This window comes from Erpetoichthys calabaricus, chromosome 12 (genome assembly GCF_900747795.2).
Source record: "Erpetoichthys calabaricus chromosome 12, fErpCal1.3, whole genome shotgun sequence".
NCBI lineage: Eukaryota > Metazoa > Chordata > Cladistia > Polypteriformes > Polypteridae > Erpetoichthys > Erpetoichthys calabaricus.
Genome location: NC_041405.2, coordinates 91,179,575 through 91,197,502, shown reverse-complemented (window position 1 = coordinate 91,197,502; position 17,928 = coordinate 91,179,575). Strand labels below are relative to the sequence as shown.

General features: G+C 36.4%; 1 protein-coding gene across 1 annotated transcript; it reads left to right on the top strand.

The window, feature by feature from the left end:
• Positions 1–344: 344 nt before the first annotated feature.
• On the top strand, positions 345–17,354 carry c1galt1c1 (C1GALT1-specific chaperone 1). The gene is made up of 2 exons (XM_028815878.2): positions 345–500; positions 13,749–17,354. The coding sequence occupies exon 2, from the start codon at positions 13,759–13,761 to the stop codon at positions 14,710–14,712; it is 954 nt and encodes a 317-aa protein (XP_028671711.1). The 5' UTR covers positions 345–500; positions 13,749–13,758; the 3' UTR covers positions 14,713–17,354.
• Positions 17,355–17,928: the final 574 nt, after the last annotated feature.

The window sequence follows — 17,928 nt, the reverse complement described above, 5'->3', positions numbered from 1 at the left end:
TAGTGTGTGTTGCCTGGGCTCTTTGCTTTTTTTTTCTGACTACCTGTGGTAAATAAATCTGCATCTGGTCAGGGTTTGGGATTGTATTTCTCAGGAGGTATTATATTAAGCCATAGTAACCTCGCAGTCCTTTAAAATTCCATTGTATTGTTTGACTTTCCGTGAACTTTGTACTGTGCTTCTATATTCCCTTCAATTTGTTTACTACACTAAAACACCGCGAATATGTGACGCGCTTCGTCTGTGCGCACACAAATCCACGCATGCGCTCTCTCTCTCTCTCTCTCTCTCTGCCAACAAATCTGATGCGCAACAGCGTAATTTCAAAGGGCGGGGCACGTGGCTCCTAAACCGGAAGCTCCTCCTACAAATGCCGTGACATGCTAGAGTGTGACAGAGAAACGCGGAAACTACTAAGAAATTGCAGTGACTGCCGAATTAATGCCGAACAGTTTGCTTGTAAATTACACCTGTGAGGGTTTACCCTGTGAAAACTGAAGGTAAGAAAGAAAAAGTTGACGCTAACTTCTCTGAAGCAGATTTTTTAAAACCCACACTTCGATGTTTAAGTAGTCGCGTTGCATGGCAGGGTTCTACTGTGAAAAGTACACTGTTCTTCGCGGAAATCCCAACGCAGTAATTTACTTTAAACTTCGGAATATGTTTTTTAAGTGTGAATGTTCATACGTGGAAAATGTACGTAGACTTGACTTAAGTTGGGAGCCTTGTTTCATCGAAACCGGAGTACTGCTAATTAATCCAGTTCTAAATGCCACATGCTCCAGCAGAAAGGTAAAACGATTATCTTATGATCTAATTTACTTTGGAACATCTCCAGGATAGTTGACTTTTTGCATTTTGAGGTTCGTACATACTAATAAACTGATAACATAATCGCATGAATTTATAAATAGTTCTCTGCTGGTTTCATTGTGTTTTGTGTTCGGAGCACCAGTACTTGGTCAGTGGTGACAGTCATCATTTTGGATTGATATTTAATGTTTAGCGCAGAACCTTCCGAAAACTCGTGTGTTTATCTGTGTACAGTATCCGTAAAGTAATAACCTCGTTTTTTTTTAATTTTCAGCAATTTCAGCTTGACATTGGTACTGGCATTAATTTTCTGTAATAGCAATAGATGATTTGAAGACGAAATGTGACTTGATGATTGTCAGTTACTCCAAAATAGCCTGCTTGCATAGTTGTAAAGCGTTAATTTAATTGACAGTGATGTATTCCAAACCTGTTAATCGTTTTTGTAGAGACGAAAAAACTAAATATAGATTAATTCTGTAATAATTCTGTGATGATGTATGCATACCACTGACAAAATGCATGAGTTGTTTATTCGGTTTAGAACCATGATATGAAAATTAGAAAAAATGTATTGCAAGTTTCAGAATCTTTCTTGCGTTATAAATAATTGGATCAACCAAAAGTAAAGAAATGAAGATGTAAATGATTTAAAAGAAAAACATCTTAACTTATCACTGGTAATATTTCCACAGACAATTTTACCCTTTTTAGTTTTTATTGTCTAGTTTACTAATTAAGCTCAATCTTGAAATGCATTAATAAGAAGCAAATTGAGAATGTATAGCTGGTAAACTTCCAGATAAAAATACTTTATCAGTTTTGCACATTAAGCCAGGAATTGGTTTTGAGCCTTATTTTTAATTTCTGAGCTTTTTACCAAGTACATCAAACTGCCCAGGTCTTTGTAACTTGCAATCTGAAGATTTTATTATGAAACTGAAATTTGCTTAATCCAGCTCACTGTCTTCCATCATATAGTCATGCTCACACCCAAATGGGTCGATTTAGAATCTCCAGTTAACCTCCTGTGAATGTTTCAGGGGAATCTATGAGGAAAGTCAAATTTTTTTGAGAAAATCCTATGCTAACTTGGGGAGAACATGTAGACAACACCAAATGCTTTTTAAAACTACATCTTAATTTTACCATACTGTGGTTATTGCTTATAAACCAGGCTTGAATTTTGGTGCATGGTTGCAGGTATCGTCTGGTTTGGCTTAACTTTATAAAGCCCAAACATCTCTCTGAACATTCAAGGCAAAAAAGCTTTCATTATTGCTACTTTAATACTATTGTAAAATTAGTTGTTAAGTAAAAGTACACAATTCTTGCATGTTTTGAGAGCCCAATGTTGTAAGCAATCAACTGTCAGTTGAGTGAGTGGGTGGGATTATTTGATTTTAAATACTGCACTGAGCACAGCCATAATAATGGAACAGAAGTTTTGCATTTAACTTTGGGTTGTTATGAACATGGCTACAGTTGTCTGTTCAACCATCTGTTTTTCTGACTGACATATCCAGTTCATGGTCTCTGGGAATCTGTGCCTCTCCTAGCTGCACTTAGCACAAAGCAGGATCCAACCTTGCATGCATCTGACTAGATGTCATTCCAAAGTTACAATTTATTTAGTGTTTCAAAATGTCCACCATGGCCAGATATTTAAGGTTTTGAAGCACAAGGCATATATATCTCTCCAATCACATGACATACATTGTGTAAACAGAAGTGTTTAAACTCAGAGATGCAGTATTAGCAGGGCTACTGAAAACGGCAAACTTAATTCCTGAAAACAAATTAGCAAACACTAAATTTGTTACATTCATTGGGACTTTTGAAACTAAGAAATGTTTATTAGACTAATTCTCCATTAATATGCAGGTATAAGCAATAGCAAAAATCTGATTGCTTATATGGGGTAGTTTGAAATTAACAGAATAAAGGCTGTTTTATAGAAATTCTGAAATAATAATCTTAAACTTTCACAAAGGTAGCCTTAAGTTGGGACATATACAAAATGATTTTAACAATCTATGTAACAATTTAACATTTTCAACAAAACATCAGGGTGTGATATTTGAATTTATTTTTATTTTTATTTTATTTTTTTACATTTTATTGAATTTATTAAAATTCAGTAACATTCCATACAAGCAAATCAGATTTTACAAAACTAGGTTTGAATGAGCTCCCACCGAGAAAGAGAGCTATGCCAACAGAGTAAAACTTTAATAATAAACAAACAAATAAAATAAATAGATTAAAAACGTGAAGAGAATCCGCTTCATCAATTTAAATGCTTATTCTAAAATGTTATTGATTAAATCCTGCCAGGCATTAAAAACGTTTTGCACAGATCCTCTAAGGGAGAATTTGATTTTTCTGAGTTTCAAATAGTATATAGCATCAGTTAACAACTGACTTAAAAAAGGTGAGTTAGGATTCTTCCAGTTGAGCAAGATAAGTCTATGTGTCAATTGTGTAGTAAAGGCAATTACAGTTTGTTTGCCTTTCTCCACTTTAAGCCCATCTGGAAGTACACCAAACACAGCTGTTAGTGGATTAGGAGAGATTGTGACTCCAAGGCTGTCTGAAAGGCATTTAAAGGTTTTGGTCCAAAATAATGTTAATTTGGTGCATGCCCAAAACATATAGACCAGTGAGGCTGGAACTTGATTGCAACATTCGCAGGTTGGATCTTGATGTGGAAACATTTTGGACAATTTTAAATGAGACAGATGTGCTCAATAGATGATTTTAAGTTGAATAATTGTATGCTTTGAGCTTCTGGAGCTTGAGTGAATTCTGTTCATTGCTGCCTTCCACTCCTTTTCTGAAATATTGAGTGAGAGATCCTTTTTCCACTGTACTGTGGAATCTTTGAAAGGGAAGGACTTTAAAATGTTTTATATATTACAGAAATGCTGTCTGAGTCCTCAAGACTGATCAGTATTTTTTCCCGAAGGAGATAGTGAAAGAAATGTGTTGCTGGAAAGTTATATTTGGAGTGTAATTGTTCGCAGGATGCAAAGACATTGTCTATGTACAAATTTCTAAGTGATTTAATCCTGACTGTTTTCCAGACATTAAAACTGTGTACAATTGAGGTGGTTATCATGTAGAGGTGCCACAGATAAAAGCTTCTCTATCTTGAAATACTTCCTACATTGTTTCCATATTCTGAGTGAATGAAGCACAATTGGGTTTTTAGTATACAGTAATCCCTCGCTATATCGCGCTTCGCCTTTCGCGGCTTCACTCTATCGCAGTTTTTATATGTAAGCATATTTAAATATATATCGCGGATTTTTTGCTGGTTGGCGGATTTCTGCGGACAATGGGTCTTTTAATTTCTGGTACATGCTTCCTCAGTTGGTTTGCCCAGTTGATTTCATACAAGGGACGCTATTGGCAGATGGCTGAGAAGCTACCCAACTTACTTTTCTCTCTCTCTCTCTCTCTTGCGCTGACTTTCTCTGATCCTGACGTAGGGGGATTGAGCAGAGGGGCTGTTCGCACACCTAGACGATATGGACGCTCGTCTAAAAAAGCTGAAAGATTATCTTCACGTTGCTACCTTCTGTGCAGCTGCTTCGTGAAGCGACATGCTGCACGGTGCTTCGCATACTTAAAAGCTCGAAGGGCACGTATTGATTTTTGATTGTTTGTTTTTCTCTGTCTCTCTCTCTCTCTCTCTTTCTCTCTCTGCTCCTGACGGAGGGGGTGTGAGCTGCCGCCTTCAACAGCTTTGTGCCGCGGTGCTTCATATACTTAAAAGCCAAACAGCCCTATTGATTTGTTTGCTTTCCTCTCTCTTTCTGACAGTCTCTGCTCCTGACGCACACTCCTTTGAAGAGGAATATATGTTTGTATTCTTTTAATTGTGAGACGGAACTGTCATCTCTGTCTTGTCATGGAGCACAGTTTAAACTTTTGAAAAAGAGACAAATGTTTGTTTGCAGTGTTTGAATAACGTTCCTGTCTCTCTTCAACCTCCTGTGTTTCTGCGCAAATCTGTGACCCAAGCATGACAATATAAAAATAACCATATAAACATATGGTTTCTACTTCGCGGATTTTCTTATTTCGCGGGTGGCTCTGGAACGCAACCCCCGCGATGGAGGAGGGATTACTGTATTAGCGATAACCTGAATTTAGTGGGGTACAAAGCAAGTAATATAAAGAGGAATTGCAGGATTTTATTTCTATTGCAGACCAAGCCTGTGTATGTTTATCTATTTGTGTCAGTGTCCAGGTTTTTATAGCTTGTATTTTTGCCGCACACTAATAAACTTGAAAGTTAGGTAGAGCCATGCCACCTTCTGCCTTAGGTCTTTGTAGGGTCGCCCTTTGAATATGTGGATGTTTTGAATTCCAAATAAATGAGGTTATGATTGAATCTAACTTCTTAAAAAATGATTTATTGATGTATATTGGAATGCTTTGAAATAGAAAAAGAAGGTTAGGAAGGATATTCATCTTGACAGTGTTAATTCTTCCAGCTAAGTTGAGATGAAGTGTAGACCATCTATGCAAGTCTTGCTTAAATTTTTCTATACAGACAGCAGAATTTTATTGATAAAGAGCTTTATGTTTCTTGTGATGCTTACCCCTAGGTATTTAAACTGATCTGCAATGATAAAAGGGAAGGTGACCAATCTAATATTGTGTGCTTGAAAGTTCACTGGAAAGAGCACCCTTTTATTGAAATTAATTCTGAGACCAGAGATCGTTTGAAATTCTGTTAGTGCTGTTAGGACTGCAGGTACAGTATTTTGTGGATCTGATGTATATAGTGCCATGTCATCTGCATATAGTGTTCAAGGCCTTCTATGCTAATCCCCTTTATCTCATTAGCATTTTGACAGTGAACTGCCAGTGGCTCAATGACAATTGCAAAAAGCAGTGGTGACAAGGGCCATCCTTGTCTAGTACCACATTCAGGTTTGAAGTAGTCTGAAATAATGTTGTTAATACAAACTGAAGCTTCTGGACTGGTATACTGTAGTTTGATTCATGCACATATGTTCAGGCCAAACCCAAATTTCTCGAAATGTAGTGAAAAGATAGTTCCATTCAGCCATATCAAATGCTTTTTCTGCATCCAACGATAATAATCTTTCTGAGGTGTTAGGCTTTGTAGGCGAATATATTACATTAAACAGGCATCGAAGATTGGAAGCAAAGTGTCTGCCTTTAATAAATCCAGTTTTGTCTTGTGATATTAGCAAAGGAAGCTCTTTCTCAATGCTTCTAGCTAGTACTTTGGAGAGTATCTTAACATCATTATTCATAAGTCAAAAGTTGGTCTGTATGATGCACATTGTAATAATTCTGTATTTCCTTAGACTATAATTAATACTTGGTGAAAAGTGTGAGGTAGAATTTTATTGTCTCTAGCTTCTGTAAATGTTGCTAATAAAAGGGGGACTAACTTAATTGAGAATTTTTTATAAAATTCAGTAGGGTAGTCATCAGGGCCTGCTGCCTTTCCACTCTAAAGTGAGTTTGTAGCATCTAGTAATTCTGATAGTGCTAGAGGTTTATCCAATTCCTCTGCACTGAGAGTATCTAGTTGTGGTATCTGTTATCCATTCAAAAACGCATTAGGTTGTGTCTTGTCTTCTTTAAACTGAGTAGAATATAAGGACTAATAGTAGTCTCTAAATGTGTGCCATGTATTTATATGGTTAATGATTTTGTCTCTGTCTGTGTTGGTAATTGCTGGGATTGCATTGCAAACTTTCTGCTTGTAGATTTGTTGAGCTAAGATCTTATTAGCTTTCTCTCCACGTTCATAGTAATGATGTCTTGATATAAAAATTAGTTGTTGTTAAGAGGTTGAGTTCTGTATATGCAGAGCCTGTCATTTTCCTATGAAGTGCCTCATTTGGACACCTGGCATGTTCTTGATCTATTCTGGTAATTTCACTGATTAGCTCTGATGCCTTCTTGGTTTCCAATTTATTTTTGTGGAAAAGATATGAAATAATCTGTCCTCTTAAGAAAGCCTTAAGAGTTTCCCAGGGTATTCCTGCAGAGACTTCTGAGGATGTATTTGTCTCTTAAAAAAAGGATTTGCTTGTATATATATTCTGTACAGTTCTCGTCTGCTAATAAAAGTGGGTTAAGATGAGATGCGAGATGAGTATGTGAGGCATAGTGATTTAAGCTCCATGATCAAAGGGGTGTGGTCGGAGATAACAATAGCTTCACACTTACAAGGTTTAATCATAGGCAAGAAATTGTTATCCTATAAAGAAATAATCAGTTGTGATCAGTTACAAACTGATACAAAAATTGTTTTTGCAGTGTTAGATGTCATCACCCCTGTGGCAGGAGACCTATCAAGGTCTGGATTTAAAACACAATTAAAGTCCCCAGCCATTATAATTTTATGAATGTTGACATTGGGAATGGATGCAAATATGGTTAGGATGAAGTCCCTATCATCCACATTGGGTGTGTAGATATTTATTAAAATCGCTTTACAGGTAAATAAATTATCAATGACGATCTTATATTTCCCTTCAGGATCAGATACTACATCTGATACTACAAATGAGATTGTTCTATATATAAGAATTTCCACAACTCTAGTTTTCTTTGTAAAGCTGGAATGGAATATTTGGCCAGGCTTAATAAGTGGGTCTACTGTAAAAATACTATTTTAGCATTTAGACCTATTAGGTGAGAGAATACTTTCTCTTTAATTCGTGATTGAAACCTTTAACATTCCAGCTCACAAAGTTAATTGTTTGGTCATGGAGACATTGCTTCTGAACTTATTTTGACATTTTGTAGTCTTAACTTAAGATAGTACATTATTACATAAGACAGCTTTTACTTTAATTTCCAATTTTCCCAGGAGTTATTGCCATGAAACCTATTGTTATGTTGGCACTTGCAATTATAAGGATTAAAAGGATAGATTAGAAATAGCTTGCTCTCTTTCTCCCCCACCAGTCCCCTTGACCCCCCCAATTTGCCGCCCCACGTGAGGCTAGACCACACTTCACAAAGTCCCATTCCTCTGACACACCTAGAGACAGAGCACATCCAAAATAAAACAAGTCCCCCAGCAGCGGTGTATTTAGATTAAAATAGAGAAATCTATTGACAGTACAGTCCATATACTATAAACATATAATCTTAAACAGTCTTGGGAGAGTAAACCCAGGTAATGATGTTAAACAGTAGCCCTGGATAAGCAGGTAAAGTTTGATAGTAAGCCCTAATACAGTAAACCAAAGGTATGATGTTAAACAGTCCCCTTAAAAAAAAAAAAAAATTACACAGACATAATCACATATACTTGCAATTAAAACATAAACAAAAAGTGGCAGATAAGGAGATAGGATGTATAATTATGGTACCAGTATCACTGCAAGTGGATCAAACGGCAGGTACAATCTTCTTTGCCATGCCAGGAGTGGATGCAACTCACGAGTGTATTTTAAAAAAAATGTTGGGATCAGTTTTCTTAGCTCTTTTTCCACTTTCTCCGTAGAAGTGAAAATGTAGAACTTGACTTGAATGTGTATGTGGCCCCACGTACCTGTACAACAACAACAACAACATTTATTTATATAGCACATTTTCATACAAAAAGTAGCTCAAAGTGCTTTACATAATGAAGAAAAGAAGAATAAAAGACAAATAAGAAATTAAAATAAGACAACCTTAGTTAACATAAAAAGGAGTAAGGTCCGATGGCCAGGGTGGACAGAAAAAACAAAAAAAAAACTCCAGAAGGCTGGAGAAAAAAATAAAATCTGTAAGCAGTCTTGACAACCTCTTAGCATGCTCCTGAGGAGATGGTGGATGGTGCCCTGGGGAATTTCCTCCCAGACCTAGATTAGGGCATAAGTAAGTTCCTGGACAGTCTGTGGCACTACTTGGCAGCATCAGATGCACTGATGCATAACATCCCAGAGGTTCTCAATTGGATTCAGGTGTGGGGAACATGCATATCGGTCAATGACATCAATTCCTTCATCATTCAGGAATGGCCTACACACTCTGGTCACCTGAGTTCAAGCATTGGCCTGCACCAGGAGGAACGCTGGGCTCACGGCAACAGCATAAATTGACAATGGCTCTAAGGATTTCATACCGGTACCTAACAGCAGTCAGGGTACCTTTGCCTAGAACATGGTGGTCTGTGCGACCACTGCGAGACCACCACTGACCCACCACCAAATCGGTCATGTCGAATGATGTTGCAGGCCACATAACGTTCACCACTGCGTCTCCAGACTCTTTCATATCTGTCACATGTGCTCAGTGTGAACCTGCTCTCATCTGTGAAGAGAACAAGATGCCAATGGTAGAGCTGCCAATTGTGGTATTCTCAGGTGAGTGCCAATTGAGTTGCATGGTGATGGGCTTTGAGCACAGGTCCCCACTACAGTACTTTGGGCCCTCATGCCACCCACATGGAGTCTGCTTCTAGCAGTTTGGTCAGAAGTATGCATACTAGTAGCCAGCTAGAGGTAATTTTGTAGGGTTGTGGCAGTGCTCCTCCTGTTCCTCCTCGCACAAAGGTGCAGATACTGTTCCTGCTGTTCGGTTGATGCCCTTCTATGGCCCTGTCCAACTTTTTTCGTGTAATGGCCCATCTCCTGGTTTCAGTCTCCATGCTCTTGCGACTGTGCTTGCAGACACAGCAAACCTTCTTGTGACGGCATGTATGGATGTGGCATCCTAGAGGAGCTAGAACTAGAGAAGAATCAGTCGGGAAGGATAAGGAAAGAGCAATTGTCTGTGGCCATCACCTGAAAGCCATTCCCTTTTTGGAGGGTGTTATGCTGTTGTCTCTCCAGTGCACCTCTTATAGTCGCTTACACTTCCTAGCTGGACACTTTGATATCCCTGAGGCTTAATTGACTTGGTTTTAGACTGTGATGATTGTTTCCTTATTTTTTTTTGAGCAGTGTGTAAATAAATACTTCCACATGTATATATCATATACATTTTGTTTCTTAACATTTCCTTCTAATTAGAATAAACACCTTCTCATCCCATCAGTGAATTTGTGACAAATAGTTTGATTTGTATACAGGTTCGTGAAACTGGGGCTTTTAACAAGGAACTTCTCATTAACTTCTCATTAACATCACTGCTAAATTACAGGCAGATGCATGAACATGCTTCAAGATAGTGTCTTGCTTCTACTGTATGTTTCTATTTGTTTTGCAAACTTTTTTGCAAAGTAAAACACTGGGTTTCACTGAAAATTCAAATTGCATGAAACATTTTGCTAATTCATACTAAACATATAACATTTTGACCAGTTTTTGAATAGGTTTCCTTAAAGACTTCATGGCTGGCACACGATATTTAATAATTCTGGCAACTATTGACAGTTGTCTACAGTTCAGGAAATAAAGAATTAAAGTTATTGTGCAGCTCAGAATGCTACTAGTGTGTGTGTGTGTGCTTCTGCAAACCCCCCCCCCCCCCCATTTTATGATATAGTATTTCATATATTTTGCATTAGTCAATTAATAGTATTCTTTTGCTTGCTAATAACTTTTACAGTTTTATCCTGAGTGCTGCAGCTAGGTTATTTGTTTGTCATTTTCATCACAGTGTGAGCCTTGAATGTGCTTGTTTCAGCCACTGCAGCACCATTTCTTTATCAGTGGGTGACAGTCCTCAGAAGTGATTAAGATTAGGGATTCTTGTCTATTTTGGATCAACCAGCCAAAAAAATACTATAGGAAAGAATACAATTAATTTTTTTTTATGTTTTAGCAATAAATATAATAATTCATTACATTTATATAGTGCTTTTCTCAGTAAAAATGGTCATGTCAAAATAATGCTTGTAGCTGTTTTTTCTACTTTTTCTTCATCCCATGCTGGAAAGGTTGAGCATTAATATTAAATAATATGGTAATTTTGACAATAAAAGTTGTCATTTTGTTTGACTTCTCACTTGCTTCAATAACAAGAGAGTTATGATGCACTTTGTTTTTAAATAAATTCTAATACCAGTGGTATAAAGTATTTAGACATTAATCTTGGTATAATCATAGTACAGTTGGCTCTCTGCAGTAGTTATGAAACTTTGACACAAGTTAAGGAATTCAACAAGTATCCTCAATTAATTACTTTAAATTTTAAATCAAAATGTCGCATTCAAAAGCTTTTTGGCAAAGATTGTTTGGTGTTCCACAATATATTGGTTTTCTGTTTTATACATAATGGCATGCCACTTTATAAGTGTTGTTGTTCATGTCTTAACAGTTACCTCAAGAAAAAAGTTACCAAATAAATGTATTACCTAGATGTGTGGAAACCTTCATAAAAAATTATTTACAACTAGAGGAAGAATGCATTTGGGAAAGGAGAATCTATGAACAGTTGAAAGTACATTTAATTTTGCACAAATATTAGAAAGTTTACAACCAGTTAAATTGTTTCTTTGTGATGGTGAAATTTAAAGGCAACAATAACTTTAGATTTTTTTCTATCTGCTGAAAAGTATATTTGGTTTCAATTAACCTTGATTTGTATTTATGTATAGAGTGATGGGGTAATAGTTAAAAGTAGGGCTGGGCGGTATGACCAAAATTCTATATCACGGTATTTTTCAAAATAATACCAGTTTCATGGTATTCAACTGTATTTTTTTCTCCATGCATGAGTGGATGTTAACCACATTTTCTAGTGCAATTACGACAGTAGACTGGCTAAGAATAACCTATTCCACTGTCATGAGAATTGTACATTGTACAAAAAAAAAAAAAACATTTTAATATGCACACAAGTATTCATACAGGTTTGCATGGCCCCATAAAGTGATAATTTTCAAGGGAGTGGTACTAATGAAGAGAAGGAATCACATTGCATCACAGTTGCAGTCAAAATATAGAACCATTTTATTGAACAAATTTTTGCAAACAACATATTTTCAACCATCCAAAGAGGCATTTAGACTTAGTAAAATATTCAGAGGTGCTTGTCAAAAGTTGCATTGCACTGAACATGTCTTAGAAAACGAATAAAGAGTAAATATTTTTTTTGTAAACCAACTACACTTTCTGTTAATGTTAACAATCTCTGTCCACTGACACGTTAGCTATATGGATTGTAATGGCTTTGGTTAACTTGATCCACCGCTTGCTTTTTTTGTTGTAAGCAGTCCTCTAGCAAATGCGTCTACAAGTGACGTCTGACTCGAGTGTCCTCTAGTTTTTTCAGTTTTACCTGAGGACGTGGAGGGTGCCAATCTTAGTTCCATACATTCATGGTACTCCAAAGCATGTTTGCAGCTAAGGTGGTGCAGCAAATTGCTCATGTTGCTGCCTCCGGCGACAACTTTAACTCAACAGCATCTGCAGTAAATAGTTGTTTGGTCCACATCTGACCTTTTAAAACCAAAATCTCCAGACAACAGACGCGGCTCCTTTTTTTGGCAAAAGTTCTTCTGTGTCATCACGTTCAACTTTATCGTCTGCTACAGCTTCGGTTTCAGAATGTTCTCCGTCCATTTTCACCGCTCAATACCTCCACTAACGCATGTACTCCATTGCATGCGTGTTTAGCGGTGTAGCAGTGAAAAAGTCCCCCCTTTAAACATTTTCTCACTGAGCCACGTTCTGAACATTGTTTAGGCTATTTAAACCGGTATTGTATAAGAAAAATCCATATCATAACAAAAATAAAAAACGGTTTTCAGTATGAACCGGTATACCTCCCAGCACTAGTTTAAAAGCATGCATGATTCATTGATAACACCACATAATTGTTCATAATCCAATACAAACAAGAGGTGTGCAAGTAGACTGGTGGTTGCCAATGGTTTTACAGTAAAAGATGAATATAGGCTATATTTCCTGAATGTTATGATATTTAAAGGCTATTGGAATACTTCATACTGAAAGAATAAACATTTCTTGGTGCAGTTTACAATTTTGAAGGTTGGATGACAGGATGGCTGCTATTTTACACACTGATAACAGCAAAGAGGCAGAGTGATCCACTTTTTCTTGTATGAAAACAGTAAAGTGTACGCACCATTATTCATATACTACACAATTTATTCATTCATCAGATTGCCTTTGGGTGTGTGTTGTATGGATGAAAACTAGCTATGATTTTTCTGTTTGCGGATTGCCTATTTCAGAAATTCATCCACTCGGATAAGGGCATTTGGATACTTTTGTAGTTGATGATGGTATTGCCAATTGAGATGAATAGCAAATAACTATATCTGGTTTCTTCTGGCACATGGGTCTATTCAAATAATAGTGTGACTGTATATATAATAACCGTGTGAGAATATACACAAAAAAAAGTTCAAAGCCTTTTGCAACTGCCTGGTTAAGTGCTAGTTCCCTCCTGTCATTGTACAAAAGGGTGCACCCTATAAGAAAGAAATAGAAATACAGATTACACTGGAAAATCCCAGTCAGTTTTACAGCATGCATGGGACCTTTGTCTTTTTTTTTTTTTTTTTTTTTTAAATTACAAAACATTTTGTCGTAATCCATTATAGCAGTAGACTGTGAATGCAATTCCAGGAAACCGTTGTTTTCAGGATTGTGCACCTGAAAGAGATTTGAAAATGCACAAACTGCTGCTGGCTCTTACTTCCCACCTTTCCACTAATGGTTGTCTGCAAAGAGGGAACACATACTTAATATAACCATAAATAAATGCTTCCATAGAGACTTGTTAGGATATAATATTAAAGGGTGATCTCTGCCATTTTCTGCTAAACAGTTGACTAGATTTTCGGCCCTATTTAAAGCAATAATCACAATTTGAGATACCAGGCCTCATCAATAAGCCTGATTTAGGAGAGCTATGTTTATTTTAATAATTTGTCCATACAGAATCAAAAGCCATGTTCTTAAGCAAGATTATCGAATACACTTTGTATACTATCTATTTTAATTAATATTCTCTTTTTTCATCAGGGTCCACAAAATGTATTCTGAAGGTGGCTCCTTTATGAAAGGGATGCTGCTGGGAGGCATCTTCTGTATTGTTGCTACTCTTCTAAGCAGTTTCAACTTTGGACACCAGCAGCACACAGATCACCACAACCACCACCACGTCAATGCTCCAAGCAAGGAGGAACTCTTAAGGCTGCCAGAACACAAACGCATAGAGCTAAGCCAAAATATTAGAGTGTACTGTGTCATTCTTGTGGAACCTAAAGAATTGGCTTATTGGGCTGCTGTCAGGGAGACGTGGAGTAAACATTGTGACAAGGCGGAGTTCTACAGTTCTGAGGAAGTGAAAGTTTTTGAGTCTGTAAGTGTTGAAACAAAAGATCCATGGATAATGTTAAGGAAAGCTCTTAAACACGCATTTGACAATGCCAAAGATCATAAGTGGTATTTCATTGCACGTCCAACTACGTTTGCAATTATTGAGAACCTGAAATATCTTCTGCTGAATAAGGATCCTGATCAGCCATTTTACCTGGGGCACATGGTAAAATCTGGTGACCTAGAGTTTATAGAGCTCAGTGGAGGAATAGTTTTGAGTACTGAAGCTTTAAAGAGACTTGTTGGTGTTTTAGGTGATTCTTCGAAATGCCCTGAGCAAGGTCGCATGATTTGGAAGCTGCCTGAGGACAAGGAGCTGGCTGTGTGTCTGAAATACACTGGGGTGTTTGCAGAAAATGCTGAAGACACAGAAGGAAAAGACATTTTTAACACAAAGTCTGTGAATACTCTTATTAACGAAGCGATGGCTGAAACACCTCAGGAGGTTGCAGAAAGCTGCTGCTCTGATGTGGCTGTAACATTCAATGGACACTCTCCAAATAATATGCATGTCATGATGTTTGGAGTTTACAGACTTCGTCCCTTTGGACACAAATTCCATGATTCCTTAGTGTTTCTGCCTCCAAAAGATTCAGATAATGACTGAGTCTACCTCACCAAAGGGGATGCCTTTCACTAGGAGAAATGCAAAAAATAAAACGATGTGTACTAAACTGTCAGGCAGCTGAAGGAGTATTTCATTAGAATCTTTTGCTTTTTTCTGGCTATCCTTTTTGGTAGGGATGGGCAATTTCTGATATGAAGACAATTTTCTTTTTCTTTATGGGATAGCAGGAGTGAAACCACATGATTTTTCCCATAGTTCATAAGTGTTTATATAAAAAAAAAAAGCATGCACAAGTTGCTTCAACACACTTTAATTTTTAACATATTGCTATCACAGTAAAAGGTTCACCTGTTTGCATACTCTTGGGAAAGAAAGGAGATAAATGAAAACATATTTTGGGACACTTCTTGGAGTGCATCAGATTCATTTACTGAGGGCTAAGATCTGTCTAAGTGACCAGGAGAATGAAAATGGATAATTGAAGATGGCAGTTTTAGATTTGTCTTTTGTCTTTTTTTATTGTTTTTCCCAATTCTAAACTAGGTTATCAATTGTCTTGAAACTTACTCTGATGCTTTAGCAGGATAAGGTTAGTTAAGTATGGTTGTCTTTTTGTTTTGTGTCCACCTGCACTTGATGGGTAGATTCTTTTCAAAACTTGCATTTTTGTTTTATGCTGGCAGATTCATGAACAAGCAGGATGTACAACTCTTGTGTTTTAATGGCAAAGCTCTCTTACTTCTCTTGATTGATGTGAACCATCCAAGAAATTTGAAGCTTAAAAGATTTGCGAAGCATAATGACTTCTGAGATGTCAGATTTTTGCTCCCAGTATCACATCTGATGCTCTGTTTTTGCAATAACACTCAGGAATGAACAGTAGAATAAGTCTTTACACACAACCTGAAGTGGCATCCAAACGTGAGTATGCCTGTTCCTGTGTAGTAGGGCATAGATAATTTCCCTGATCTGCATTACCAGTGACATCAGAAAGCTTTATGGGCAGAAAATTGTGGAACAAAATAATCCGTGTTTTTAGCGTAGCTAATTTGATGTGCAACTGCAGTCTTATTTGACTAAAAAACGGAAAGCCTTGGTTTACAGCAGAGTTCAATTTGATTAAACTTAACACTTTATTGACACCCGTTTCTGTTACAAATGGTGAGTTTTGTTTTTTTATGTTTTGGAAAATTTGTTTAAAGCCACTCTGTTTAGTTTAGCACAATTGAAGACTATCTAGAGTAGTTCATATTTATTATTACATCTACATTCTTATTTACAGTTTTGTTTTATTTTTTTGATGCCACTAAGGTCATTTCTTACCTCTCAAAATGACTTATGAAACTGAGGCTGATAAGACTGATCATTTATACATATTGTAAAAAGAGTCTGTTGACTGTGGGGGTGACTGTTAAGACTAAATATTTTTCATCTCTGTACTGTCCTGCTGTACTGCATACACTAAATTACCTTGGAGCTTTAAAGAATACAGCATAACTTTATACAGGCGGGTGTGCCACTGTGGTTGCTTTCGGTCTTTTACAGAAAATGAATTAACACATAAGTGCTTTTCATAAATTGACTGCCTACACACATTTCTTGAAATCAGTCAATAATCAAATAATTGATATAAATTACTCCTTCAGAATAAGAATGGCAGTCATCAAAGGGGAGAAACATTTTTGAACGTTTTGTTTTTTAATTTGGTCTTCCCTTCAGGTTCTGCTACTTGCGTTTATATTTATTAATTAATATACATTGTGCTATAAAGATGAATGGTTGAGTAAATACTGAAAGGAGGAAATGACCAAAATATATATATATATACTTGATTACAAATTATTGTGTTAATGATTTTTGATATTCATCTGTATTCTCATGTATGTTTAAAATTTCATTGCTTAATATTATTTGCAAAGAAATGGATATGTGGAAAGTTTTCTTCAGAATTTGAGTAAAAAGAAGTTAATATTTTTATATGGTTATATAAAAAAGGGAGTTTTTTTTTCTTAACTTTAGAGATTACTCCGAAGGTGTTTCAAATACAGTTATGTAGCTGGCTACACAAACTTGCCCCTTTTTTGGTTACGTTTTTGCATTTTCTTATACTGTCCTTTTGAAGTATACACAGATCTACCAAAAAGAAGTACTGACAGTATGTAATAGGTCTTTAAAGTGTATTAAAAACATTTTTGATCTTTTCCAGTGTAGTTAATTTGATATGCATGCTACAGTAAGAATTATCCACCTTCACATATCTTCTATGAGAGTAATAAGGTTTTGTTTTGGTTTTTCTGTTTTTATTTTACGGATGTTATGCCCTGCAAGCTCTGGCTTTCATGTGGCAGCAAACATGCCAATCTGCACAGAAGCAGTTATTATGGGGATCCTCTAAAGGTAAAGACCCTTTTTTTGGGTCAAGTGGAGATTTTACTTTAGTATAGTAGGATTACCATAAATTAAATACGTAGCACAGATCACACTGTGAAGCTTCAGGTGGTTTTGGAAGAAGTGGAAAGTGAAATATTTTTATAGTTTCTGCAAAAATCTTAAACTGGTTGAACTGATAATTGTTTTTTGTTTTAAAGCTTAAATTATTGGGAAACAAAGAATTAAGTGTAACTTACTGTACATGTTGCAATTTAAAATGGACTTCATATTAAAATATTTCTTTGGTACAATTTTCTTCTGTGTTTCATCATACCCTGTGGAGTTGTATTATTTCAAGAATAGCCTGCTGCTGCTGTAATTCACAAAAGTACACATTTTGGCAAAAATGTAGAGTATGACATACATGTAATGTGCTGAAGCACAGAAAATGTCTTCTTAGTGTAAATTAAGTTTCTTTATCACACTATATCCAAAAAAGAACGAATGTACTGCAGTGATGTTCTAGCAAAACAATTAGAAATTTAAAGAGTTGTATTTTAAATTCTAGCAACATCACTTCATACAGAACAATGCATCTGTTTATTCTGCCCAGGTAGAATGAAGATCTACTGTTGATTCAACAAATAAGTCACAACCAGAGTGCAGCATTTGGATTCTCAGGCTGAGTGCAGCGGTTTTACAAACCCTTATTGAATATTACATTGCTGTATGTTACTCATAAATACTAGAATCATTTTGAATCGCACAAGGAACGAATGGGACTATTTTAACATTTTTAAACTTTTCAGTTCTTCTAGAAATGCTCATCTCAGTCCTCACGCTGTAATGATTTAATAAAAATAAAAAAGTCACTCTGGAACAAGC